We start from the raw sequence: 26,228 nt of genomic DNA on the forward strand, positions 1-26,228 counted from the left end.
CTGGATGAGGATCCGTGTCAAATTCAAGAAGAGCTTGCTGCATCATTGAGTGTCACACAACAAGCCATTTCCCTGCGCCTGAAAGCTTTGGGATTCATCCAAAAAGTTGGAAATTGGGTGCCGTACGTATTGAAGCCAAGAGATGTCGAACGGCGATTTTGCACGTCAGAAATGTTACTGCAGCGGCATAAAAAAGAGGTCGTTTCTGCATCGTATTGTCACTGGTGACGAACAGTGGATCTATTATGATAATCCTAAACGCAAAAAAAACATATGCAAAGCCTGGCGAGCCGGCCAAATCGACGCCGAAGCGAAATATTCACATGAATAATGTCATGCTCTGCAAATGGTGGGATCAGAAGGGTGTCATATACTACGAACTGCTTCCGAGTGGTCAAACCATCAAAGGACCATTGTATCGAACCCAACTAATTCGTTTGAAGCGGGCATTGGCGGAAAAACGGCCAGAATATCAGACCAGGCACGACTCCGTAATTTTTCACCACGACAATGCTCGGCCACATGTTGCTGCTTCGGTCAAAAACTACTTGGATAATAGTGGATGGGAAATTCTGCTTCACCCGCTTTATAGTCCAGATTTGGCGCCATCCGACTGCCACTTGTTTCGGTCGATGCAGAACGCTCTTACCGGAATGCGCTTCACTTCAGTAGAGGGAATCAAAAATTGGCAAAAATTGAACATTCTTGGATTCAAAAGACGAGAACTTTTTTTGGTCCTGAATTCAAAAATTGCCAGAAAGATGAGAAAAAATTGTATTTTCCGATGGAAAATATTTCGAATGAAAAATATGTAACCATTTTTTCAGAATAAACCCTCAAATTTTATATTAAAAAAAACGCTGGAAACTTACTTGTAGACCCAATATAATATTATTTTTGATCAACCTCTGAAATCATTATCTTATTTTTCATATTCTTGTTAATTTTTCGCGTTCGCTAATAGAATCGATTTATGAAATTATGCATTTTCTAATTATTTGAAACATCATGTTTATATGTAATAACATTCTATTAGCATTCGTATAAAATCTAAAGGTAGATAATTGAAAAAGTTCATGGCAGCTCATCCGTATTCTATCTTTTGCTATATCATTATGGATAGAGTGGTTTTTTTTTTTATAGTAATTGTTGGAATATGTAACTCGGATTCAAGAACGAAAATCAATCTCTTTGGTTCTCTTCTTTCTGGTCTAAGATAGTCCAGTCAAAATAGCCCTGAAATCGGGTTTTTGAGCTATACGGCAGAAAAAATATGGAAATTATCAGAAAAATGCGTACAATACTGTGGGCAAAGTAAAAAAGTTCTCAACCACCGGGAAAGGGGTGAAAAAAATTAAAAACTACCCCAAAATACGATTTTTGGATTATATGTTGAAAATATCAAAAAAAGTTTCAAATAAAAGTTGTAGAGCATAAAATTTTAGGCCTATCTATATCAGACCATTTTTCCCCTAAAACGCACCCTTTCACCCCTACGACGGTTCAAAGTACTCAAAAAATGAAAATTCAATAAAAAATATAAAAATTGGACTTTTAAAATTTTTTTTTTTTTTAATTATATTTAAAAAACTACAAAGAACAATCGTAGGGAAACAAAAAATTTTTTTTTTCATCCCTTCTATTAAAAATCAAGGGGTGAAAACGGTTTTTGCTCGATATTTCGCTTAAAACGGGTTATTTACAAAAATTTTCTTTTTCATATGAATTTTTAATTTATTTTTTAAATTTTGGTGTTGAATTTATATTTATAAATATTTACCTGTAGGAAATATCCCAATTTAAAGACAGGTAATTACTCCCTTAGTCCTACGACTTTGTAGAAAGAAACAGAAAATGAAGCTATCCTGCTCTTACTCATTGTGACGTGAGTCGCCATGGCACGCATGCGCAAACTCTTAGTTTACATGCGTGCAAGAGAGATGGTCAACCTATGTTACTTTTGTCCAAATGTAAACAGTATAACGCGTTAAAATACTTTTTCTTAAATATATTCTCTTTTTCTTCTATATTCTCTATAGCTCGAGAGTCTCGCGCGCATCTGTGACAGCATGATAGATTTTTGAAAATATCTCAAAAAGTAAGCGAGATAAAGCGATTTTTTATTAATTATGTTTTGTAGACAATTTTATTTGCTACAAAAAAGGTCCAGTACTAAAATATTTTATCTCCCTTACTTTTCGAGATATATTTAAAAAAATATGATTACTCTCTTACCTGATACTTTTTATTAAGTTTCACCACTGACAAGAACAGCGCAAGGTCTTGCCCTCTCGGATTTTGTTCAAATTTTGCAGGATGATAGATTTTGCTTACCTTTTTACGAATATATATGGTTATAGGAGCCACTACTCAATAATTTTTAAGATATTTGCAATTAAAAATGCTTATGATGCTATCTAGTGTTTAAATTTACTTCTGAAGTAACCAATGGTATATAATAGGTTTAGGATAATGACAACGATTCGGCGATTCGTTCAATAGTGGCCGAGTCTTTTAGGGTTCGAATCTTGGGAGGTAAAATTTTTTTTTTTTCTATTTTTATATTTAAAGATACATAATAGAGTTTAAATAAGTTAAAAATGAAATGTCTTAAATGACTAGAAACTTTATAAGAGTTTTTTTTTTTATTAGCATTTGTATATGTTCTCAATTCTCACTATTTTCAAAATAAATATCAATAATTTTGAAAAAATACTAAAATATCGAGACAAATTAATTTTTTTTCGGAATCAGAAGTATGTGTTCTTCGGCATCGATATGTTTATTGCAGGGTACATTCAGATTCTCACGTAGGGCTGAATCATTGTTTACTCTCTATTCTCACTTGCGAAATGCTTTTATTATTTTGTAGTAAATATTATTCTGTACATATGGGGCATTCCACGCCAAATCGGACGGTTTTTAAAAATTTTTATTTTTGATTTCCGCCATTTTTTGGTATCTTTTAGTACCCACTGAAAAACCCTTCCTCCTAAATTGTCGCATTTTTTTGATCATCCGTTCCAATGATATCGAATTTTCATAAGCAGCTCTTTCTGTGGTTTTTAGCCCGTACCTTTTTTAAAACTCATCCAAATGAAAATTACCATTCTACATAAAAGTTTTGTTTTTCAATGTACTTTTCGAAAAAAGATTCAAAAAAATTATTTAAAGTGTCTTAATACGTAATTTTCGATTTTTAAACTTTAAATTGCATTTTTTAAAGTGAGTGCATATTTAGATTTTCTTCAAAATTTTTAAAGCAAACCTACTAATTTTACGTTTTAGGCCGGTCTGGCCGTGGGCCTTCAATAACTACTATCTTTTTTCGAGTATTAAAAATTTAAAAAAATTTTTTTATTACATTTTAATAAATTTTATCATTTATTTCTCTCTATTAATGTATTTTAAAACACTTTGCATATTTTTTTTTATTATAACAAGCGTAGGAAAGTCTTAATTACTGATTAAGATTAATAATTAACAAAAATAAGAAAAGTCTTGATATATTTTCGTGATTTTTTGAGAAATTTTAGCAGTCTAATCATTGATATTTATTTTGAAAATAGTGAGAATTGAGAACATATACAAATGCTAATAAAAAAAAAAACTCTTATAAAGTTTCTAGTCATTTAAGACATTTCATTTTTAACTTATTTAAACTCTATTATGTATCTTTAAATATAAAAATAGAAAAAAAAAAAAAATTTTACCTCCCAAGATTCGAACCCTAAAAGACTCGGCCACTATTGAACGAATCGCCGAATCGTTGTCATTATCCTAAACCTATTATATACCATTGGTTACTTCAGAAGTAAATTTAAACACTAGATAGCATCATAAGCATTTTTAATTGCAAATATCTTAAAAATTATTGAGTAGTGGCTCCTATAACCATATATATTCGTAAAAAGGTAAGCAAAATCTATCATCCTGCAAAATTTGAACAAAATCCGAGAGGGCAAGACCTTGCGCTGTTCTTGTCAGTGGTGAAACTTAATAAAAAGTATCAGGTAAGAGAGTAATCATATTTTTTTAAATATATCTCGAAAAGTAAGGGAGATAAAATATTTTAGTACTGGACCTTTTTTGTAGCAAATAAAATTGTCTACAAAACATAATTAATAAAAAATCGCTTTATCTCGCTTACTTTTTGAGATATTTTCAAAAATCTATCATGCTGTCACAGATGCGCGCGAGACTCTCGAGCTATAGAGAATATAGAAGAAAAAGAGAATATATTTAAGAAAAAGTATTTTAACGCGTTATACTGTTTACATTTGGACAAAAGTAACATAGGTTGACCATCTCTCTTGCACGCATGTAAACTAAGAGTTTGCGCATGCGTGCCATGGCGACTCACGTCACAATGAGTAAGAGCAGGATAGCTTCATTTTCTGTTTCTTTCTACAAAGTCGTAGGACTAAGGGAGTAATTACCTGTCTTTAAATTGGGATATTTCCTACAGGTAAATATTTATAAATATAAATTCAACACCAAAATTTAAAAAATAAATTAAAAATTCATATGAAAAAGAAAATTTTTGTAAATAACCCGTTTTAAGCGAAATATCGAGCAAAAACCGTTTTCACCCCTTGATTTTTAATAGAAGGGATGAAAAAAAAATTTTTTGTTTCCCTACGATTGTTCTTTGTAGTTTTTTAAATATAATTAAAAAAAAAAAAATTTTAAAAGTCCAATTTTTATATTTTTTATTGAATTTTCATTTTTTGAGTACTTTGAACCGTCGTAGGGGTGAAAGGGTGCGTTTTAGGGGAAAAATGGTCTGATATAGATAGGCCTAAAATTTTATGCTCTACAACTTTTATTTGAAACTTTTTTTGATATTTTCAACATATAATCCAAAAATCGTATTTTGGGGTAGTTTTTAATTTTTTTCACCCCTTTCCCGGTGGTTGAGAACTTTTTTACTTTGCCCACAGTATTGTACGCATTTTTCTGATAATTTCCATATTTTTTCTGCCGTATAGCTCAAAAACCCGATTTCAGGGCTATTTTGACTGGACTACTAACGAAAGGAATTATGTTATTACATTTATGGCACCTAGAATGACGATTGTAATGACGTTCAAAATAATGATTGAAACAACTACTAGAGATAGTTAGAAAGAATGAGTTGGCGTAAAATACAATGAGATGTTTTTTTATATATATATATACCAAACAGGAAAAGACTACTAAGTAGACCCAGACGTAGATGGGAGGATAATAGTAGAAAGGACCTAAAAGAAATAGGATATGAAGACTGTGAATGGAAGGATCGCGCTCAGGGACGGGAAAATTTGGTATTTGCGGCAATGAACTTTCGAGTTCCTAATGTCAAATAATAATAATAATATGTCAAATATATACATTAATTTTACATTTAATATTTACATAATATTTTTCTTATGTGCTAATAAGTAATATATATAAAAAATTAAATTATTCTTATATACTAAAAAGTAATAAATTAAGTTATTAATTGAACACAGGTGACCTTCGTGAATAAATTTTGTCTTAGTCATTATGTCTTTTTCAAATATGAATATATTAAAGAAATTGCTGTTTAGTGGTATAAAAATTATATACAAATATTAATAAAATTAATTACATTTAATAACTTTAAATTAGCTCTTATATTTAGGCAAATTAGACTAACAAATTCGCAAAGAGTAAAAGAAAAATTGAAAATGAACTAAAGAACAAATAGATAAATAGATTTCATTATTTTTTCATTCAATCATTTGGAAAATAATGACGCAAAATCTAAAATTTTGTTTGTTTTATAATTTATATGATATTTTGCCCACAATACATACATGGTAATATACATCGACAATGAATAATAATTAATCTTCCATTTTTAGCGATTACAATTCTATCGCATAGAAAAAAAAAGTATGATATAATTTTGAAAATACTACTAAGCATATATTTAATATGCGGGATAAATGAGAAAGTTGTATAATTACTTTAAAAAAGGTAAGAGAATATAGAAGGTCATACGAAATTACGAAATAGGATCTTGCAAGTTTATCGAAAAAAAAAATCGAGGGATGAATAAAAACAAATGATATTCCATCGTAAGCAAAACTTCGATGTGAAAGATGAAGAGGGAAAGAGGAGAAAGAGAAGGGGGGAGAGAGAAGGGGAGAGAGAAGGAGAGCCTAGAACTGGAAAGTAGGTACACGTATTATCAGGATTAAAGAAATCAAAAGTCAATGTGGAGTCGATCTTTGTCCTTCCTTGAAGAAGACGAGCAAGAACAATATTCGAAGGAGAAGAAAAAGAAGAAAAAGAGGAAGAAGACGAAGAAGACGAAGGAGTTATAATTGGAGAAGGAGGTGAGTACAAAAGCGGACTTAGTGTTTGTGAAATCAATTCGCTGTTCAGTTTTCTTCGAAACTTCTTACCGAACTCATACGAGTTCGCCTTCTATCACCTCTCTTCGAACCTCTCTTCGATATCATTGTTGAGATTTAAATCAGGAGGACAAGGAATCATATTTTATCAAGTAGGTGTATTTTTATTTCTTTCATTCTTTCTTTCTTCTTTCTTTCTTCTTTTTTTACCTAACTCGTTTTAGAAGAAAAAACAACTTTTCTCTCTCAGTTCGGTCAACAAACGGTGTTGAACTATTGACAACGAAGAAAAAAATATGAGGTGGTATGATACGAGATACCCCGTTAGTGAAAAATACAAACGGTGCACATTCCTCACACGAGAATAAAGTATCACACGCAAATGAACGAACGAATGACCGACTTTTTTTCTTTTTTACTTTTTTTTTCTATCTTTTTTTTTGTACCGTTATTTTTCTTCCTCTATTTGATTACTTTTATTGTGGACTACTTGAGATATTCTCGAGACAAAAACAGGTTACGAATCTATTCGCAATGTCAAAAGGAATGAAATTTTGTTCATAGTTGTTTTATACGAGACAAAGAGGTACGGCCCCCCATTTAAGAAAATTTATCGATACGTAGAACACTTTCACGATGCATTAACGATTCATAAGTCGCACACAGAAAATAACTCGACCGAATTTTTAATCGACGTTTCTTTGATCCTTGCGTAATATTCGTGCATACGCATATTAACTCATATTAACACATATTAACGCATATTAACGCATATTAACGCAAATTAATGCATATAATAAATCTTATCGTCTAGTATATTGAATTACTCGAGCGGTTATTTGAAAACGGTAACTGCAAATTTGTAAAGTTTAGTGAAAGACTCGACTGAACAAAAACGATGGATACCCATGGTTCGTTTTAAGTAACGGTGAACATAGTAAACGTAGTTTAATATCGAGCCGGACGTACCGAGATTAGCCGACAGTTTCGTCGAGAACTTCTGAGAGATAACTTTCCACATACCCTTGACCCACAGACTAATATTTCAATCAATTGCGCAGTCAAGTTGCAATCATAACCGATTGACGCAATGTCATGTCCAAAAAGAATAAACAAAAAACATAGAGAGAAAATAATAGGGACAAAATAACTTGCTCACAACATGTGTTGACAACTTTAAAAATCGTTACAAAATATTTCTCATATTTCAATTACAATTTGAATTTTCATATTTTTATTCATTTCTATTTTGTAATACAAATTAATTCAATTAAAATTACGTGATCAATCAATGATTCCATAGAGATTACGTTCTCTCAAGTTCTCTTGATCATATTTTTCTTCGAAATTTTCTTAAAGCTACTTGAAACGTTCATTTGCATAATTAACACGTTTAACATTAGATCATAATATTACCTTGGACCGAGAGACTCTGTATAAATCTTATTTATTCTTTTATCTCCTTTTTTACACAGGAAGGAAAGATGAGCACTATATTAAATCATTTGGGCGAAACGAATTATAATAATAATAATAATAATACTAATAATAATAATAATAATATTTTGGACAAGGTTATCAATGAAAAAGAACGACGAGGAACACCGATTCAAGAATTTTACATGGAACAGAAGATTTTAATAACCGGTAGAGTATCTCTTACAAACATTTTCGATTGTTTCATATTCTTTATAATTAATTTGTATTTTTTTCTTTCCGTCCTTTAGGTGGAACAGGCTTTTTAGGAAAAATCTTGATAGAGAAACTTTTACGCAGTTGTCCTGGCATCTCATTCATTTATTTATTGATACGATCCAAAAAAGAAAAAAATGCAAAAGCTAGGATAGAAGAACTATTCGAAGATTGTGTAAGTGTATAACTATAATAACTTTTAGGGCTTGCTCTCTAAAAACTCTAAAATGGTTTTTCAGGTGTTCGATCGGATGAAGAAAGAGGTACCAAAGTATCGTGACAAAATCGTGGCTGTATGTGGAGATTGTGGTGTAGAAAAACTAGGACTTTCGACTAAAGATCGTAAAATGCTTGAAAATGAGGTGACCGTCTTCGATAATCATCTTTTCTAATGTTATCTCGTTATTCTTATTTTTGACTACTTTTCTCTGGTTCTTTTCTCTGTTTTCCAGGTGTCGATAGTCTTTCACGTAGCAGCAACGGTCCGATTCAATGAAAAACTCAAACTCGCAACCGTCATAAATGTTCGAAGTACCAATGATCTTTTGGAAATGTGCAAATCTATGCCAAAACTTAAGGTTATTTTTTTTTCTTTATAGATATATATTACGCGTATTATCCCTTTCGACAAATATTCGTCGATTCTTTTTCTTAGATTTACGTTATTTCAATATTTACACAATCTCTCTGAAAAGTATTGTTATTCTAACACATAGTAACTATACACGCTCGTTGGTCAACGTTCAATCTTGAGAGGATCAAACTCGATTCTTTTAGCAAATATTATTCACTTTTTCCTTTTCTTTTTTTTTTTTTTTTTTGCTTTTGCTTCTATACATCTAATCCGACGCGAAATATTGACTAAAAAAAAAAGAAATATAAAAGAATATTTTTCCAGGCATTGGTTCACGTATCCACTGCTTATGCGAATTGCTTCGAAAAACAAATCGAAGAACGCTTCTACAAATATTCCGTTCATCATGAAGAACTTTTGAGATTAACGGAGACATTGTCAGAAGAAGAACTCGAGAATAAATATCAAAAGTAAGAGTGTTATTATCTACATCGTTATAATTTATACTCATTTCTTATTCCTCACATCGTTTGTACAGCGTGACGAGCAAATGGCCAAATATGTATACGTTCACGAAAGCTATGGCGGAAAGTCTGATAAAAGAGAAACACGGAAATCTACCAATAGGAATAGTTCGACCTGCCATAGGTGAGAAAATATTTCTTTTGTTATTTCTCTTGTTTTTTATTCGAATAGAGTGGTCCTTTTGTTTCGGAAAATGGCAGAATCACAAATCTAACGCACGAAAGAAAATACAAGTCGGGATAATAAAATGTGTTTAGCGATCGGCATGTATCTCGTTACCGGGACCATATCATTCTTATGGCAAATCGCAATGGCTATCGGTATTTTTCTTCTTACACTTCTCGGCAAGAGTATTCTTTTCGTTTGCGCTCTCATTTATACGGTCGCACGTTCCAAGAAACAAATCGTTCCTTATACCGTCCCATTCGAAACCATGTATCCCGAAGATTATCCCGATTTCGAGGAAAATCTGGCCGCCATGAGCAGAATCTCTCTTGAATCTTTAACACCCTCGGGAACATCCAAATCAACTTCAACGACTCCCTTGAAACGAGCTTTTAAAAAAAATCCAAATAAATCTAAGCCGCGAAAAAGATCCCGAGATAATCGTCATTCCTAAACACAAATGTCGTCGATTCGTATTTAGAAATTAATAGTAATACGCTTTTCCCAGGGGACATAGGATATTACTGTTTGTGTGTTTGTTAATCACAGTTATATCAACGGCTTACGAACCTATAGAAGGATGGCTCGACAACATTTATGGACCAAACGGTATAACCGCTGCTGCTTCCAGCGGTATTTTAAGGGTCATGTACTGTGACTCTGCTAAAATCGCTGATATAATACCCGTCGATATTACCGTCAATGCCATTATCGCATCCGCATGGGACATTACAATGCATACTAATAGGTAATATCGATGTTATTCCTTTAGATTCAAATTTATCCATTTAGATAATTTTCTAATAAATTATCGTTACAGAAAAGGAGACGACATGCTCATATATAATGTCGTAGCATCGACTGAAGCACCGCTAACGTGGGACCAATATCATCATATTTGTTATCCTTATATTCGTCAGTATCCCTCGAGCAATATGATATGGTATCCGACTCTAATAACAACCAAAAATAAGTTATTATACAACATTTTATCTTTCATTTTTCAAACGTTACCCGCGACTCTCATTGATATCATCCTATTTTGCTTAGGCAAGAAACCGAGGTAAAGCAATAATGCTTACTCTTCTTCGTCTTTTTCATTAATTATTACTCAATAATTATTTCATTTGAATTGTTTACAGAATGCGCAAAACAATTAACAAAATTAACAATTTCGTCGAGATATTATCATTTTTCTGTACCAGAAATTGGGTATTTGTTAATGACAACGTACACAATATGTGGACAAGACTAAATTCGAAAGATCAACAACTTTTTAGATTTAGTATGGCCAATTTTGACTGGCAGTTATATTTACATAAGTATATGAAAGGAATACGCACTTATTTATTTAAGGAAAATAAAGATACTTTAGAGAGTTCTCAATTAAAATTAAAAAGGTAAGTCTATTTGTTATCACCTATATCATTTGTATTTACAAAAGATATTTATTAATAATCATTCTTTTGTTATTGTTTTAACAAATAATTCAATTCTTTTTTTCAATCGTTTTGTGTTATAGATTGTATTGGATACATCATATTTTCAAAATACTCTTCTACTTAGGTGGTTTCTGGACAATTTTTAAAATATTTTGTAAAATATTTCCTTACCCAAGTTTTCATGGATAAGCGTGCAATTTAGTATTATAATTTATTTTATAAGTATTTCATTTGAAGAATGCCAAAGTAAAAAGCCCCGGAAACAAATAAAACATTAAATTATAAAAATTCTTCAACGAAATCATTTTAATTTGTTCGACGATATGAATTGACTCGAGCAAACTTCTAACAAGTATTTTATTCAATTTCGATCAGAAATCTACTATCTCTATTTATACTACTCTGACAATATACATAGAAACTTTTGTAAATATACGTATATATAAAAATCTGACTTTATCAAAATACTTACAATACTTTATATATATATATATAATACTTATTTTAACATATGATTTTATATCACTAACGTCACAATAATATGTATTATTGTGTGATAATATTAATTATTGATATTTTTAAATATAATAACTATATACTATAAATATATTTTTAATAAACATTGGGACGGAATTGATATTTGAGATTCGATAGAATTTTGAATGCGTAAAAAATGCATTCGGTCACAAGTAGGAAATTTCTCTTACTTCCCATTATAAGAACAGTATGTAATAAAAATGTTAATTGACAGGCATTGTCGATACCGTGCTATGCGGCGTTGTAGGCCTAGAACCGGCAATGGAGTGCGTTGTCGATGCATTTAAAGATTGCATAGTACCGATCTAAAACAAAGTAATATATACATTTCTCATTTATCTTTTAATTGGACTCGCTCAAATAATTTTCGGTTATATTGCAATGAAATGATTCTTACCCTCAAGTGTGCTAAGTCTTCTAATCTAGTGAGGTCGCTTAGTTCAATATATAGAGAATATACGATTAACCATCCATAAACGGAAAATGAAATAAATATTATCCACAATAAACATATTATGATATTGTATGCAAATATCAAATCATTGACGATACTGAAGAACAGAAAAGCAAAAAGACGAAATATTGTAAATGCAGCAAAACTGTACAACCACGGTACCATTTTCTTTTCGTATTCCTTACGCAATGCGGTAATAAGCATCAATGAAGTAATAAAAACGACTATTCCACCAATCATAGAGAATAAGGCAAAAACTATGAGAGCATTACGAACTGAAAACAACAGATTTTTTTAATATTTAACGAATATTTCAATAATTATTAAGTAATAATCTTACAACTTACCGTGTTGATTGCCAATATAAACAAATTCATACGATATAATATAGTATCCGTAATGAGTAGAACCAGGCGTAGCTTGAGAAAGGCAATAGATGTCGAATATTACCGTACACATGGTGAAAAGTGCCAAACACTAAGGAAAGGAATATTGAACTATCAAAATATAAATACATCACTTTACCTCTTAAATTAACATCGTAGAATAGATACCAATGCAAATACTGCTACGAGCATAGCTCCTCTCTGAATGTCTAGTATATAAGCGTGCTTTAAAATTGGTTTTTGATACCAAGGTATTTTAACACTGCGTACAGATCTAGAAGATCTGAGATTTGCGCTACTCCTTGATGTAACGTGAGAATAAACCGAAGGTGTTCCCATACTTGGTGATCTCTTTCCATAATTCATTGTTATTTTTTCTTCTATAAAAACATTAAAAACAAAGTATGTTTGTAAATTAATCTCTATGCAAATATATCTTACATTTCATATATTATTAATATAGAGACTTACCGTATTAACTTTTTCAATTAAAATCTTATTATTCTTGACAAGAATTATTGTGCAATGTTAAAAAAACACAAGTCAACGTAGAAAATAACGCACACCCAAAAGACACGCCTCAAATACACACTAATTTCACATGAATTTTAATGAGATGTTTATATTCCCTAAATTAGGGTGTCAGAAAAACTGTGGTGACATCTATTCTAGTGATCAAATCATACTTAAGTCTTAGTTGGGGTTTTTTCATTTTCTTTTTTTACGATTGGTCACATTGTCATTCCAATTCGAATATCTTAATACAGTACCTAATAGCAATGATATTTGAAATGTCGGTTGTACGGTAAATCGGTTAGAAGAAATTTTCAGAAACTTTTTCAGTTGTTTGTTTATTTTAATTAAGTTATTCTAAAATCTACGTACTTTTAAGAACTCTTTTCAACAGGTATTTAGTATTTTCTCTGGCGTCCATTAATTTTCAAGTTAAATAATATATGCACAATTTGTTTTTATTTTAGAAAAATAACAATACACAAGTAAAAGGTATTTTTTTAAAAATGGCCTTGAATTTTCAAAATCTTAAGTTTCCTTCCGACATTCCTTTGGAATACATCGACAATGCACAAAATACGATGTATAAAATGCAAGAACATATCGAAGGACGTGGTCCAAAGTGAGTATAAATGAGTTTTCAAATATAATCAAACAATTTGATAATTTTATTTTGTCTATTTTTCAGATATCAATGGAGCTTGAATGATTTTGAATTAGGGGCTCCTCTTGGACGTGGAAAGTTTGGTCGAGTATATCTTGCTAGAGAAAAGAGTACTCGTTACATGATTGCCTTAAAAACTCTTTATAAGGTTGAATTAATAAAAGGTCGTGTTGAGAAACAAGTTATGCGTGAAATAGAGATACAATCGCATTTACGGTAAATTAATGTTCATTAATCTAGTACGTTTAATTTTATCTTTTAAATGATTTTTAAACATTTCCCTTTGTTTTCTTTTTTTTTTTTTTTTTACAGGCATCCACACATTCTGCAATTATTAACTTTCTTTCATGATCACAAACGAATTTACTTAGTATTAGAGTTTGCTGCGAGAGGAGAACTATATAAAGAATTAAAGCGTCAACCTGGAGAAAGATTTAACGAGCATCTGTAAATACTTTGAATAATTTCAATTTTTAACTTGCAATTATGATATAAATTATTTTGTATGTTACTTTTATAGTTCGGCTAAGTATACATATCAAGTAGCTGACGCTTTGGAATATTGCCATAAAAATAATGTAATCCATAGAGATATAAAACCAGAAAATTTATTGCTCACATATAATGGTGATGTCAAATTGGCAGATTTTGGATGGTCAGTTCATGCGCCTTCGTCAAAGTTAGTTTCAAATATATATTTTATTTTGATTTACTAATTTTGCAATATAATTATTAAATGTATTATTATTTTAGACGGAATACATTATGTGGGACATTGGATTATTTACCTCCAGAAATGGTAACTGGACAAACATATGATATATACGTTGATCATTGGTGCCTTGGAATACTCTGCTATGAATTTCTAGTAGGGAGACCGCCATTCCTTAGCGATTCTCAACAAGAAACATATGTAAAAATAAAAACCTTAAATATCCAATGGCCGGAACAAATAACACCCGGTGCCAAAGATCTTATTTCAAAGGTATTATATATAATTATAAGTGCTAGGAAGAAGAGAATTTATATTTGAATTTATAATTGAATTTATAATTTCAGTTAATCAAAAAAAAGGTTCAGAAAGAATATCACTGGCAGCTGTAAAGAAACATTTTTGGATACAAGAACATAAGAATAATGCATAATGATTTACACACGTTATGTTTACGTAAAATGATAAAACGTCATATTGAACATTACCTCGTGGTTCAATTGATACTCGTTTGTTATGTTTCATTTTAACCAAATGTATAACTATTTTTATACATATCACCAATCTATATATATTAGCAAATTAAGTATAAATCAAAATTATTCCTAAAAAGTTTTAATATAAAAGGATTATTAGACACTATAATTAAACACAAATATAAATTTTTACATACATGGTCTTTTTACATTCTTATAACATTCTCTTATTAGTGCCATACAATTCGATTTATTATTTTATTGTTCGTATTTTTAACGAGGGCACGATGCAGGAAGTAGATAATAGTCTTTTATGGCCAATCTAAATTAATGCTTATAACATCCAATGCAACAATATCTACTTCGATATTCAAAAGATCTGATAAACTTGGTTTTGTTCGTCCAAAATCTCCATGAATGAATTCCTTGACATAAGTACCAGCATGTGTTCTTAGATCCAATACAAAAAACATATTATCGATATCGGTGGGTGCGTTTGGTAAATTTAGTAATTCTTGTGGTCTAGCCCATCGAGCGCGCATATTGTATATGTAACGTACACGGGGAGCCAATGGACGTCTATGCAAAACTCGCATCGGTGTTTTTTGAACTATTTCCACATTTTTTAACTCATTTAACAATTCAATGCTCGACGTGTTTTGCGGTGCGCTACGACATATGCAAAGCGCTCGATAAGATTTTGTTTTATCAGTTTCACCTTCTTTTAACCTTTTTAAATCGTCCCTAAAAATAAAACAAATTAAATTACAAAAGAATTATACCTACAAATAAATTTGTCACATTTATCAACACTTACCTTGTTAGTAATTTCAAATTAGTTATCTTAACTTGCGTAGAACTATCGTTGATTATCGTTACCAAGTTTGATAAAAGTTCAGTACTTATCTTCGTAATTCGAGGATTTATTAATTCAATTGCAAATGGTCTACCGGAATTTAGGGTTCTTACATCAACATCTTCTCTTCCAGAAGCTTGAAATTTGATTGCTATAACAGATATATATATATATATACATTATCATATATTCACATTTGTTTTGTTTTAAATGAAATTATTCAATTACCTTTAGCTCCGACAGCTTTTATAATGGGTTCACATATTATGTCTTGCACAGATGTTTCCATTTTCTTTTTACCGTATATGAACCAAGGCGTTTGAGAAAGTTGTCGAGAAAGCTTAGTATAACGTCCTAATAAAAAAGCAATACAATTACATATAAAAAATGCTAAATTTCTTATATATTATTTCTTATAGAAGATTATTAATAACTAACATACCTCCTATATAAATACTACTGTGAGTGCACAAGACTTTTCCAATGTCTATAAAAGTATCTGGTTGCACGGGTGGAAATGAGTAATACTTTTGAAACATTTCATCTGTTATATTAATCATCGCAGATTCTATGCTATTTCTACTACATTTATTTTGACCGTACTTTCTTTTCTTGAACACTCTTACTACTTTATGATATTGATCTAATCTGAAAGAAAAATGAAAATATTTCTGTAGAGAGATTAAGTTTTTTTTAAATAATAATAATAATACAAAATGTAACTTACATTGTACAACATTCATTTTCATCATTTTTATATAAAAAAGAAATGTCTATTAAAAACGGAGACGGTGTTGAAAGATCAGGACGTTTACCAATAATATCTTCCAGTTTAGAAAGATTGATCCATCTCCATATGTCTTTGACATTAAGCGTTCCATATTTAAGGGTATAATTATCTTTAGTTAGATTTAACTTTTCGGCAATATAAATATGCAAGGATCTTTCTCTGAGAAGCAGAGATAGAGGTACGTTTAAACCGTAAGTAAACGTCGAACAATCATAATTTTCATTTTGTACTTCTTGTTTAATCTGAAAACAATATTTATTTTCCATAATACCTTTACGTATGCGGATGCATACTTAAAATAATATACTTACTTTTTCTATTAAACTTTCTTCTACTTTAGATTGAAGAATACCTAAGCAAGCGATACAGGGAAGATCATTTTCTTCTACTTTCTTCGCTTCTGAAGATTGTACCTGGTAAATCAAACAAAATAAATGGCATCTATATATAGAAAATAATTAATCTAAGAAATAAGAAATAAACAACATACAAGATTTTTCAATTTGTCCATATCTTGATAATATTTGGCATTGTGGAAACCAGTGAAACGTAAACAACATCTTAAACAACATTTTTCTAACCTCAATAAATGAAAGATTTTTTCTTGTTCTTCCGTTAGAACAGAACCCATTAGTAATTATATAGTCTGCTTCAATATAAAAAATGTTATAACAATATTTTTGTTAGATTTTTTATCATTAATTTACAAATCAAAAATTCACAAAAAAAAACGTGTATTTATATAGGGAAATTTGAAAGAATTCTAAATTCTGACTAATACCAACTTTCGAAATATTTATTATATAAAGTATGTCATTACATATCGATTTTTCGGAAAAAAATTAATAATCTTGAAATAAGACATATTAACAACATATCGTATAGATAAAAAATATAATTATTAATAATAAAGAATTGGTAATCGATATAAGTAGATATAAATCGATTCGAAATAAGATGGAGGAATATCGATAAAAGTCGATTTGAAATAAGATGGAGGAATATCGATAGAAGTCGATTCGAAATGAGATAGAAGAATATCGATAGTCTGTTACTTCATTCTGCTTCGAACCATCCGAGTAGATCGTTACGTTTGGTAAGCTATCATTGCATAAGTGTCATTTGATAATACATTATTTTTTTATAAATATCTTTTTTCATTGAATTCAATTTGATTTTATTTAATCGTCATCATGATCGGATTTAATTGCAGTAAGAGTATATTTGAACGATCAATTAACATCATGTCGAATAAAATCTTCTGGCGTACCGGTAATTTTCAATACGAAAATAAAAAATCCTTGTGTTATTTATTTTTCACGTGTCGTGATTTATTTGTAGTGTCTAGATATTTAGAAAAAAAAAGGCAAGATGTGTTGACTCTTTTCTGTCATTGATATATATCTATATATGCATTTAAATGGGTCCTCTTAGCGTTGACCTTGTCAAGGTTAAAAGTTATTCAAAGGCGTGTATCTTCTGACACATCCTCTACCATTTCGAGCATCGTAATTTAATTCCTTAATGTCATTGTTTATCGTAATTGGAAATATTTACTTCACAATACCTTTCAAAAGAATATAAATAGAAATGAATAGGAATTAAGAAATACTATAAGGTCGCGCGCATATAGATGAGCTTTTGATTGATATATTGGTCGTCGTAGTTGTAATCATGTCACGTTATTTATAGATTTTCATCCGTGAACTGCGATATAATCAACAATATGGCAATTAAAAGTATTAAAGCTCGTCAGATTTTTGACTCTCGTGGCAATCCAACCGTAGAGGTAAGAATATTTCTATTTTCTATTTGAAGCAAATTCTAATATTTATTTTTTCTCATGAAGTTCACGGTTACACGATGTTATCGGTTCATTTTCAGGTTGACCTAGTCACAGATTGTGGTCTTTTCCGTGCTGCTGTACCATCCGGTGCGTCAACGGGAATTCACGAAGCCCTGGAGCTTCGTGACAACGATAAATCGAAATATCATGGAAAATCTGTATTCAAAGCTGTGGATAACATTAATTCTATTATTGCTCCTGAATTATTGAAGGTATATAAACTTTGGACAAGAATTTCTATATATATGCAACGACAACTATCACAATAGGAATAATTTTTCTAGGCCAACTTGGAAATTACTCAACAAACCGAAATCGACAATTTCCTTATTAAATTAGACGGGACTCCCAACAAATCTAAACTTGGTGCCAATGCAATTTTAGGCGTTTCACTTGCTGTTTGTAAAGCAGGAGCTGCTAAGAAAGGGATTCCACTATACAAGTACGCTGCTAAAGATGTATAAGATTGATAGTATTTATATTATTTATATTCCTGAATTGTAGGTATATCGCAGAATTGGCTGGAAACAATGAAATCATCTTACCAGTTCCTGCCTTCAATGTAATCAATGGTGGATCCCATGCTGGCAATAAATTGGCCATGCAAGAATTCATGATTTTACCGACCGGTGCTTCAAGCTTCACCGAAGCTATGAAAATGGGCAGCGAGGTATATCACCATCTCAAAGCAGGAATTAAAAAGAAGTTTGGCTTGGATGCTACCGCCGTTGGCGACGAGGGTGGTTTTGCTCCAAACATTTTGGAAAACAAAGAAGCTTTGAATTTGATCATAGATGCCATTAAAGTAAGAATTAAAAAAACTTGGAATTATTGTTAATAAAATTATTTGTTTATAATACGATTATTCGTACATCCGTAGACTGCCGGTTACGAAGGAAAAATAAAGATTGGTATGGACGTGGCTGCATCCGAATTCTACACAAACGGAAAATACGATTTGGATTTCAAGAACGAAAAATCCGATCCTAACGCTTATTTGAAGCCGGAAGAACTTCAAAATTTATATTTGGATTTCGTGAAAAACTATCCAATCGTATCGATCGAAGATCCCTTCGATCAAGATGCTTGGGAATCATGGGCATCCTTGACAGCTGCTACCCCAATTCAGATTGTCGGAGACGATCTCACTGTAACAAACCCAACTAGGTAAGCGAAAAATCAAGCGAGAAATGACAAATTATTTCCAATCTTATATTTCATATGTTTCTTATTTAATATTCTAGAATCAAGACAGCGATCGAGAAGAAGGCTTGCAATTGCCTTTTGTTAAAAGTCAATCAAATAGGTTCGGTTACCGAATCGATCGCCGCTCACAAATACGGTAAAGAGAATGGATGGGGCACCATGGTGTCTCATCGTTCAGGAGAAACTGAAGATACGTTCATCGCTGATTTGGTTGTTGGCTTGTCGACCGGTCAAATTAAAACTGGCGCACCATGTCGTTCCGAACGTTTAGCCAAATACAATCAAATCCTTCGTATAGAGGAAGAACTTGGATCAGCTGCCAAATTTGCCGGAGAAAAATTCCGTAATCCACACGCTTAAAAAGGAAACTGTATACTATGCGGTCATATTACAAAGTTCATTTGTTAAGTACATTCAAAGTGATCAGTTTACGTAATAACGATGTATTCACATTACGTATTATTAGAAACGGTTTCATTGCGTAGATCAAACGTATTCTGCCATTTTTTGTTGTTGTTTCTTCTTTTTTTTTAACAGTGATAATAATAGTAAATAATCTATTAAAGTTGTCTTTTATCGTACAAAAATATTACATATAATGCGACAATTATATTTATAACTATGACATATTGTTCAGAAGATAGATGTATGCAAGGTTTATCTAATTCGAAACGAAGTTTCTTTAAACGGAATAGAAAGTTGTTATATTTATCTTCTAGAAGAAGAAAACATTGTTATTCAACATATCTGTGCAAATGAACCGATAAATAAAAGTGAAGTCTGTAAAATAAGTATTATTCTGTACAATTAGTTTAATCAACATCATGAGTATTATTCTGTACAATGAGTTTCATCAAAATCAAGTCCAATATCTTATTATATTAGTGACATCATTATGTTACTCAATGGTATCTTTATACAACTTACGTTACTTACAATTACAAAAAAAAAAGAATTATTCTTAAAAAGAGATAAATTCGACACACATATTGATAAAAATTAAGAAACACATCTATTTACACACAACTGTGAGACAGTGGACAAAAATTAAGAAAGTCTCGTGAGTTCATTATTTTGTCTTTTTTCTTTCGATCTGGTAATCCATAATAAATTACTTTGCTGAAAAAAAAAATGATGAACGAATAATGAATTACGATGCGTTTTTATTTGAAGTAGCTACTCGTTAGTATTCTTTGTTCTTACCTGAAAGTAATCTTCTATTTGTTCTAACGTACGATTCATCGTCTCTGGTAATGCAACGTAGACAAAAATTGCCTCTAATAACGCAAATATAGCGAAAATAGTAAAGGCACCGGTTATACCTACTGCATTATTTATCTACAATTCAATACGATAAAACATTATCTTGAATAAACACACAAGTGTATGTAAATGGTTTTTAAAAATAGTCAAAAATGTAAATACCGCTGGGAAAAATTTCGTAGCGATGAATACTAAAATGTTGAAAATAAAGAAATTGAAGCCACCAGCGATACCTCGAGCATTTTGCGGTAACAATTCGCTGATCATCAAACCTGGGAGCGTGAACAAACCTACGGTATTGGCGCCAACGTAAGCGAACAAACATATACCAAGAACGTATGCCTGAAATATGTATGTAAGTATGCGTCAATTTAACATCTATGCAAAATATATCCCCACACCAATCGAAGAGGAAAAATAAAACCACTTACATCCATAGCGGATTCTTCTGTCTTTATCAAGGTATATGCCACAAGTACAAACGAAGCAAGGCTCGTACCTATCGCTGAAAAAATACTAAGACTACGTCTGCCAATTTTAAGAAATAAAAAGCAGGCTAGCAGAGAGAAAAAGAATCTTGTTAGTGCCGTTATTATGGCGGCTGAATAACTGTCCATATTGTCACTACCTGTATGACGATCAAAAAATTGTATAGATTGACAAACATGAACATTGATCGTAAAATATATGAAATTATAGATAACGTCATAGGCAACTCACCGATGTCTCGAACAAGATCGACCGCGTAGAAGACTATTACGTAGGTCCCGCTACTTAATTGCAAAACATTGAAGATGTTTATGATGAACAAGGGCTTAAGCACGTTAGGGCTAGTGATAATGGACATCGTCAAGGATACTCGTTGACCAAATGACGTTGCTAATGATTTCTGTTCAGCATCAAGTTTCGCTCTGGCTTCCAATATAGTTATTTCCGTGTTCATCTAAAAGCACGCGAAGCATTATTGCATTATCTGTAATGAAATTAATCATACGAAAAAAATACCTGTTCTATATCGCCTCCTCTCAACCACAACAAAGCATCTTTCGCTTTTTCAATTTTTCCTTGTCTAATCAACCAAATGGGACTTTCCGGTAAGAACATAAGGGAAAAAAAAGCAAGAATGGGTAAAACGATGCTGCAAAAAGCAACGACGTTCCATTTTAAGAATGCTCCGAAAGCGTAAACCGAAAGTATTCCAAAACTGTAGGCAGCAAAAGAGCTACCAACTAAAATTCCACGTAGTCCTGGATCGGCGGTCTCTCCTACAAATACCTATTAACAACGCGATATATTATAAAAGTACAATACATAAATAAAAGTATAGAAAATATTATCGCGCTTACCTGACTCGGTACAGCTATAGATCCAACTGCGACACCACAGATGATTCGACCACAGAGTAAAGTGGGAATGTTTTTGGCCAAACCCATTACGATCCAGCCAAGGCAAAGTGGTATTGCGGATAATTGCAAACTTCCTCGTCTGCCTAATATGTCTAGAAATGAACCCGAGAGCAGCGATCCTATCGGAGTTGCCAAACTATGGACCGATGCTATTGGATAATATTTCTCAGCGTTATTTATTTATTTTCATTTCTTTCCTTTTATGTAGGAGCAATTTTCGTATCAATTGAAACGCATTGAATATAACGCTTTAATGGCTTGTAATCGTTAGATAGACGAAACATTAAAACAAACATTTAATCTTTTATGGAGCCGTATAGAAGAGCACAAAGAATACAAAAGGGACGAACGTTCAAATTCCTTTCTTATCCTCAGTGTCCCAATTTTCTCTTGCAAAGAATGCAATACTTTTTAGTTCGCGGAAAGACACTTTTTTCTAATTGAATGAAATTCAAGAAATAGTCCTTCAAATAACATTGAATATTTGAAATAAGCAAATGTTTATACTAAGTGGGTCAATTAAACCAATAAATGATTCGTACTTTTCATATAAACATAACATTTTGGAAGAAGGATAACTTGCCTATCCACGATCCGAGCTCGCGATCTACGTACATGGTTGCATTCTTCACAGATAATTGTGGCAAAAGTACAGCGCTGTAACCGATAGGCATCCCAGCACCGGCTGCCAATAATAAAACAGCACCAGCTACTAAACACTGCAATAATTATATTAGAAGGACAACATTTTGTCGATCGTATTTGAATCGTCCTACTCTTCTTCATTTTCTTACGAATTTGTCATTTACCTGAGCAAAAATTGCTTTCCAATTCGACGAGTATCGATTTATGACATTTTCCACCTCGTACAAACCGTCCAAATTTGTATTACTGTTGTTATTTTGAATATCTTCAATGACATCCTTAGCCTTGTCAACTTTTGTATATTTAGTCGGATTGTTCCCTAACATGGATTCATTTTCCTCGCTGCGAATAGAACGATTTTATTTTAATAGTAACTCACATATTTCATTTGCATCTCTGTCTTGTATTTTTAATTACCTAGTACCGAGCACCATGGTGATTAAGTAAAATATGCAAATTTCCTTCCGATTTATTTAGAACTTATTATTGGTAGAGATTCCTTTGTGATTTGAACATTTTGGATTTGTCTTTGTTGTCGTTCCATTCGCTACTACTCGATAATCACGCTTATCATATGATTACATTTACATTACGCCACTATTAAATTATGACTAAGCAATTATTTTCTTTTTATCGGATGACTCACCGAATAATAACAACAACAACAAAAACAACAACAACAACGATTTCTCTTATGTCCACGATGTGTCGCCTTTAAATGAAAGAAACTTCGGAAAGTAATACACATACAATTCGATTAAGAAAAACTATGTACGATCTTATTTACCAATAAGTAAAAGCAATTTATGCGATTAGATAAGAAATTCAATTAATTTTCTTCAATAGATTCCAAACGTTTTTTTCCAATGAATGGACTGATTGATTTAAATCACACACGCCTTTCTCTTATTGCTAGTAGAAACAACAAAGTCGTTTTATAACGGATAATTGTCGATTTTTGTTCAATTCATTGGTATTCGTCGATAATAATATCGAGAATCACTGATAATATATTTAACTAGAATAAAGATAAGACTTCGTTAACTCGAACGAAACTAAATGAAGAAGAAAGAAAGTAATGTCTGTTAGAATTATTAGGTTTTGCTTTGACTCGCGAGACTCCTCGATGAACTGTGAGTGAAACATTTGTCGTGCGCCCTCTTATAAGCCGTTCACTTTGATTAAGGTCCCTTTCTCGAACGATTCTCCTACTATCACTCTTCTTCACACGTTACACATGAATAAATCTTCGACAATAATCGTAATCAAACATCCTAGTTCGTTGACCTTTCTTGACAAAAAAGAAATTTTAGAATATTCTTCAAATCTTCCTCGTCGTCGTTGTATATTTTCCATTTCTCACACTATTACGCACGTTTCCCAAACAATGCTTTCATTTCATTTATATATACATATATAACGTTTCCTCTGTTATACTACGGGACATGGTATAATTTACGACCGTAAAGCGCGCATAATTATTATCCGGACCTTGTTCTATCTCTCTCTCTCCCTCTCGCTCTCTCTCTCTCTCTCTCTTTCTCTATCATTCGTATATTCGCAAACCTAGTTACTCGTATAAATTCGATAAGAACATTTTAGAACGTTAATTTGATTCGAAATAAAAGAAAATCGTCCTTGATTTGTTTGTCAGGGTTGCGTCAGGGGCATGGGCAAACGCCCATTTCCGAGATGATAGCCATTGATTCAACGTAGCTATCAAGAATCATGGTGACCGGTTGGTCCATTAGAGAGCCTGATAACCTTGACCCGATATTCGGATAACTAGAAGACAAGGATGACGGCTCAACTTGACCGATTACATACATTTGTGACTGGACTTGTTAACGAATATCGGTGTGACACAACCCTCTATTATTATTTGTTCAATTTTTGTTGTCTTTCCTTTTTTGGATATATTGCGCGTTATTCAACAATCTCATTACACGATTCAATGATACGAATAAAAGGTTTTCTTTTCGATACGTTTTCCTTTCAACGCGTTGTTTGCTGCATCGATTTTCGCGCAAGGATACATCGCGCAACTTGTTCATTCGCGAAAGAGAACACAGAGAAATAGAATATTCCTCTCGTAGTTTGGACAAACAATAAACGTTTGGTAAAAAATCGCCACCACACCAAACACCAATTAAAACTATTATTGGCATAGTTTGCCAGTCAATGGGAGTTTATTATTTTCTATCGGAGGTTTATCTGTCAATACCTTAGGCCGAAACGAATAAATTTCGAAGGACGATCGATACGCGATTTAATTAAACTTTTGCAATTTATTCGATTGAATTAACGAAATCGTATTCCAAATTTCCCCTTTTTTTCTTTCTACGGTAAAATATCGATACGCGTATGAATAACGCGATTATTTCATTAAAATTCAAATAGAAATTCATTTTCTTCTATGTAAAAAAAAAGAATGAGAACAAGATTAACTCGATTACTTTTTGAAAATTCACTTTCTGCGCGATTCGTATTTTGTATATTATACACTACATACAATGATAGAACTTTTGTGCATATTTGACAGATATTTAGGGTGATTTGACGCGTTAGTCATTCTAAAGATATTTTATTTTTCCTCTCTCTCTCTCTCTCGTCGTCGTTTCGTTTTATACGCAAGCATTGTTTTGCAAACGTGTTATGGCAATGTGCCAATAATCTATAAAATAACTACCATTTCTTTTCCTGAGATGTTTCTACCGAGAGAAATGTATTTTACTTAAGAAAAGTCCACACAAAAATTCTACTTTATTTTTATTTTATTGTAAAAAAAAAAAAAAAAAAAAACCAGAAAAAATGTCAAGAAAAGAAAGATATGAGATAGGATCTGCAATCGACAATCTTCTAGCGATTATTCGAGCAAAAGCAAAAGATTCAACGGAGTGCGAGGAGAAAGCCCACTCCCTCCCGTCCATCCATCATCCATCATGCGGCTAGAGACCGACGACGGTTGTGTGTGCGTATGACAATGCGTAAGAAATATTTTGCACGATGGGAGTGGGGACAACCCTCTGATAAATGAGCTCGTCGACAAGCAAAATAAATATTTTTATCGACTAGAAGCGAATTTAAACAAACAACTTTTCTTTCATTTTTCAATTATTATTATTAATATTAATATTATTATTATTATTATTATTATTATTATTATTATTATTATTATTATTATTTCACGTACATCTGGTATGCCATATAACACGTATGATCAAATTTTGTAAAATAAAATTTGAAGGATGAGTCGAGGTTTTGTTTTTTACTTCTAGTTAACTCGTTAAACCGAGACAGCTTTTTTCGAGGCTTTCTTTTCGTAATCGTTCTAATGTAAGATCCATCAAAAAGACAAAAAAAAGATGACTCGGGCGTGTTGTGGAGAGAAAATGCGAAGGCGTTTCAAAGAAAAAAAAACAGGGACTTCAAGAAGATGGAACGCACGAATACAGTTACGCGTTTACATAAAAGTACATCAGGTAGGGTAGGATAAGGTAAACTCTTTCTCTGTCTATCTATCTCCCTGCGTGTTGGCGGAAGAAAATGGAAAAGGGTGTCGTTCGTTCGTTCGTTCGTTCAGGCAAAGTACTTATCCTCGATGGCACTTGGACGTAGCGAAAGGAAACCTTAGTTGTATCCTGCTTAAAAGAATGGAAAAGAAAAGACATTATTTGAACATTAACGAAGCTACGAAAATACGACAAGAAA

General features: G+C 31.9%; 6 protein-coding genes across 8 annotated transcripts; 3 read left to right on the forward strand and 3 right to left on the reverse strand.

The window, feature by feature from the left end:
- The first annotated feature begins 6,353 nt into the window (after positions 1-6,353).
- Positions 6,354-11,230, forward strand: LOC107068659 (fatty acyl-CoA reductase wat). Its single transcript, XM_015325308.2, has 11 exons — positions 6,354-6,517; positions 7,841-8,012; positions 8,093-8,232; positions 8,297-8,419; positions 8,510-8,635; positions 8,956-9,101; positions 9,170-9,279; positions 9,871-10,069; positions 10,142-10,384; positions 10,464-10,721; positions 10,844-11,230. The coding sequence occupies exons 2-11, from the start codon at positions 7,850-7,852 to the stop codon at positions 10,950-10,952; spliced, it is 1,617 nt and encodes a 538-aa protein (XP_015180794.1). The 5' UTR covers positions 6,354-6,517; positions 7,841-7,849; the 3' UTR covers positions 10,953-11,230.
- A 96-nt stretch (positions 11,231-11,326) lies between these two features.
- Positions 11,327-12,764, reverse strand: pasi2 (Protein). The gene is made up of 5 exons (XM_089173260.1): positions 12,612-12,764; positions 12,309-12,520; positions 12,102-12,231; positions 11,698-12,029; positions 11,327-11,605 (listed from the first exon to the last, which is right to left on the reverse strand). Exons 2-5 carry the CDS (start codon positions 12,504-12,506, stop codon positions 11,504-11,506), a joined length of 762 nt encoding a protein of 253 aa, XP_089029386.1. The 5' UTR covers positions 12,507-12,520; positions 12,612-12,764; the 3' UTR covers positions 11,327-11,503.
- A 130-nt stretch (positions 12,765-12,894) lies between these two features.
- aurB (aurora kinase B) lies at positions 12,895-14,717 on the forward strand. Of its 2 annotated transcripts, XM_015325309.2 has the most exons (7): positions 12,895-13,047; positions 13,121-13,275; positions 13,342-13,533; positions 13,630-13,764; positions 13,838-13,996; positions 14,071-14,302; positions 14,377-14,717. In XM_015325309.2, the coding sequence occupies exons 2-7, from the start codon at positions 13,160-13,162 to the stop codon at positions 14,419-14,421; spliced, it is 879 nt and encodes a 292-aa protein (XP_015180795.2). In that variant the 5' UTR covers positions 12,895-13,047; positions 13,121-13,159; the 3' UTR covers positions 14,422-14,717. The 2 variants fall into 2 exon arrangements, with proteins under 2 accessions (XP_015180795.2, XP_089029385.1); XM_089173259.1 differs by having other exon boundaries at positions 12,896-13,047; positions 14,071-14,717.
- On the reverse strand, positions 14,530-17,034 carry Pus10 (Pseudouridine synthase 10). Of its 2 annotated transcripts, XR_016176781.1 has the most exons (8): positions 16,642-17,034; positions 16,463-16,564; positions 16,089-16,393; positions 15,804-16,009; positions 15,590-15,715; positions 15,323-15,512; positions 14,703-15,249; positions 14,530-14,634 (listed from the first exon to the last, which is right to left on the reverse strand). XR_016176781.1 is itself a non-coding variant. In XM_015325285.2 (7 exons), exons 1-7 carry the CDS (start codon positions 16,780-16,782, stop codon positions 14,817-14,819), a joined length of 1,503 nt encoding a protein of 500 aa, XP_015180771.2. In that variant the 5' UTR covers positions 16,783-17,034; the 3' UTR covers positions 14,688-14,816. The 2 variants fall into 2 exon arrangements, 1 of the variants encoding a protein (XP_015180771.2); XM_015325285.2 differs by lacking the exon at positions 14,530-14,634 and having other exon boundaries at positions 14,688-15,249.
- A 151-nt stretch (positions 17,035-17,185) lies between these two features.
- Positions 17,186-19,994, forward strand: Eno (alpha-enolase). The gene is made up of 7 exons (XM_015325293.2): positions 17,186-17,247; positions 17,844-17,940; positions 18,036-18,209; positions 18,282-18,439; positions 18,502-18,802; positions 18,878-19,164; positions 19,242-19,994. The coding sequence occupies exons 2-7, from the start codon at positions 17,878-17,880 to the stop codon at positions 19,561-19,563; spliced, it is 1,305 nt and encodes a 434-aa protein (XP_015180779.1). The 5' UTR covers positions 17,186-17,247; positions 17,844-17,877; the 3' UTR covers positions 19,564-19,994.
- A 1-nt stretch (position 19,995) lies between these two features.
- On the reverse strand, positions 19,996-23,938 carry LOC107068652 (trehalose transporter 1-like protein). Its single transcript, XM_015325292.2, has 11 exons — positions 23,305-23,938; positions 22,935-23,229; positions 22,682-22,859; positions 22,456-22,591; positions 21,813-22,021; positions 21,472-21,741; positions 21,187-21,409; positions 20,898-21,094; positions 20,629-20,808; positions 20,407-20,541; positions 19,996-20,322 (listed from the first exon to the last, which is right to left on the reverse strand). Exons 2-11 carry the CDS (start codon positions 22,949-22,951, stop codon positions 20,251-20,253), a joined length of 1,617 nt encoding a protein of 538 aa, XP_015180778.2. The 5' UTR covers positions 22,952-23,229; positions 23,305-23,938; the 3' UTR covers positions 19,996-20,250.
- Between the last annotated feature and the right edge of the window lie 2,290 nt (positions 23,939-26,228).

This window comes from Polistes dominula, unplaced genomic scaffold (genome assembly GCF_049000335.1).
Source record: "Polistes dominula isolate Pdom_NZ unplaced genomic scaffold, Pdom_raw_medaka scaffold_35, whole genome shotgun sequence".
Lineage (NCBI taxonomy): Eukaryota > Metazoa > Arthropoda > Insecta > Hymenoptera > Vespidae > Polistes > Polistes dominula.

Excerpts from the sequence above, each read along its gene's own strand:
- LOC107068652 (XM_015325292.2), bottom strand. Across the intron at positions 21,742-21,812 it reads CTATAGCTGTACCGAGTCAG|GTATTTGTAGGAGAGACCGC; the intron begins GTAAGCGCGATA and ends CGTTGTTAATAG. Across the intron at positions 20,542-20,628 it reads CTACGAAATTTTTCCCAGCG|ATAAATAATGCAGTAGGTAT; the intron begins GTATTTACATTT and ends ATTGAATTGTAG.
- Pus10 (XM_015325285.2), bottom strand. The coding sequence starts at position 16,782 with ATGGGTTCTGTTCTAACGGAAGAACAAGAAAAAATCTTTCATTTATTG. Across the intron at positions 16,565-16,641 it reads TGGACAAATTGAAAAATCTT|GTACAATCTTCAGAAGCGAA; the intron begins GTATGTTGTTTA and ends TTGATTTACCAG. Across the intron at positions 15,250-15,322 it reads AATTTGAAATTACTAACAAG|GGACGATTTAAAAAGGTTAA; the intron begins GTAAGTGTTGAT and ends TTTTATTTTTAG.
- aurB (XM_089173259.1), top strand. The coding sequence starts at position 13,160 with ATGGCCTTGAATTTTCAAAATCTTAAGTTTCCTTCCGACATTCCTTTG. Across the intron at positions 13,534-13,629 it reads GAGATACAATCGCATTTACG|GCATCCACACATTCTGCAAT; the intron begins GTAAATTAATGT and ends TTTTTTTTACAG. Across the intron at positions 13,765-13,837 it reads GAAAGATTTAACGAGCATCT|TTCGGCTAAGTATACATATC; the intron begins GTAAATACTTTG and ends TTACTTTTATAG.
- LOC107068659 (XM_015325308.2), top strand. The coding sequence starts at position 7,850 with ATGAGCACTATATTAAATCATTTGGGCGAAACGAATTATAATAATAAT. Across the intron at positions 8,636-8,955 it reads AATCTATGCCAAAACTTAAG|GCATTGGTTCACGTATCCAC; the intron begins GTTATTTTTTTT and ends ATATTTTTCCAG. Across the intron at positions 10,070-10,141 it reads ATTACAATGCATACTAATAG|AAAAGGAGACGACATGCTCA; the intron begins GTAATATCGATG and ends TTATCGTTACAG.
- pasi2 (XM_089173260.1), bottom strand. The coding sequence starts at position 12,506 with ATGAATTATGGAAAGAGATCACCAAGTATGGGAACACCTTCGGTTTAT. Across the intron at positions 12,232-12,308 it reads TCGTAGCAGTATTTGCATTG|TGTTTGGCACTTTTCACCAT; the intron begins GTATCTATTCTA and ends TCCTTTCCTTAG. Across the intron at positions 12,030-12,101 it reads TTATATTGGCAATCAACACG|TTCGTAATGCTCTCATAGTT; the intron begins GTAAGTTGTAAG and ends TGTTGTTTTCAG.
- Eno (XM_015325293.2), top strand. The coding sequence starts at position 17,878 with ATGGCAATTAAAAGTATTAAAGCTCGTCAGATTTTTGACTCTCGTGGC. Across the intron at positions 17,941-18,035 it reads GTGGCAATCCAACCGTAGAG|GTTGACCTAGTCACAGATTG; the intron begins GTAAGAATATTT and ends GTTCATTTTCAG. Across the intron at positions 19,165-19,241 it reads ACTGTAACAAACCCAACTAG|AATCAAGACAGCGATCGAGA; the intron begins GTAAGCGAAAAA and ends TTAATATTCTAG.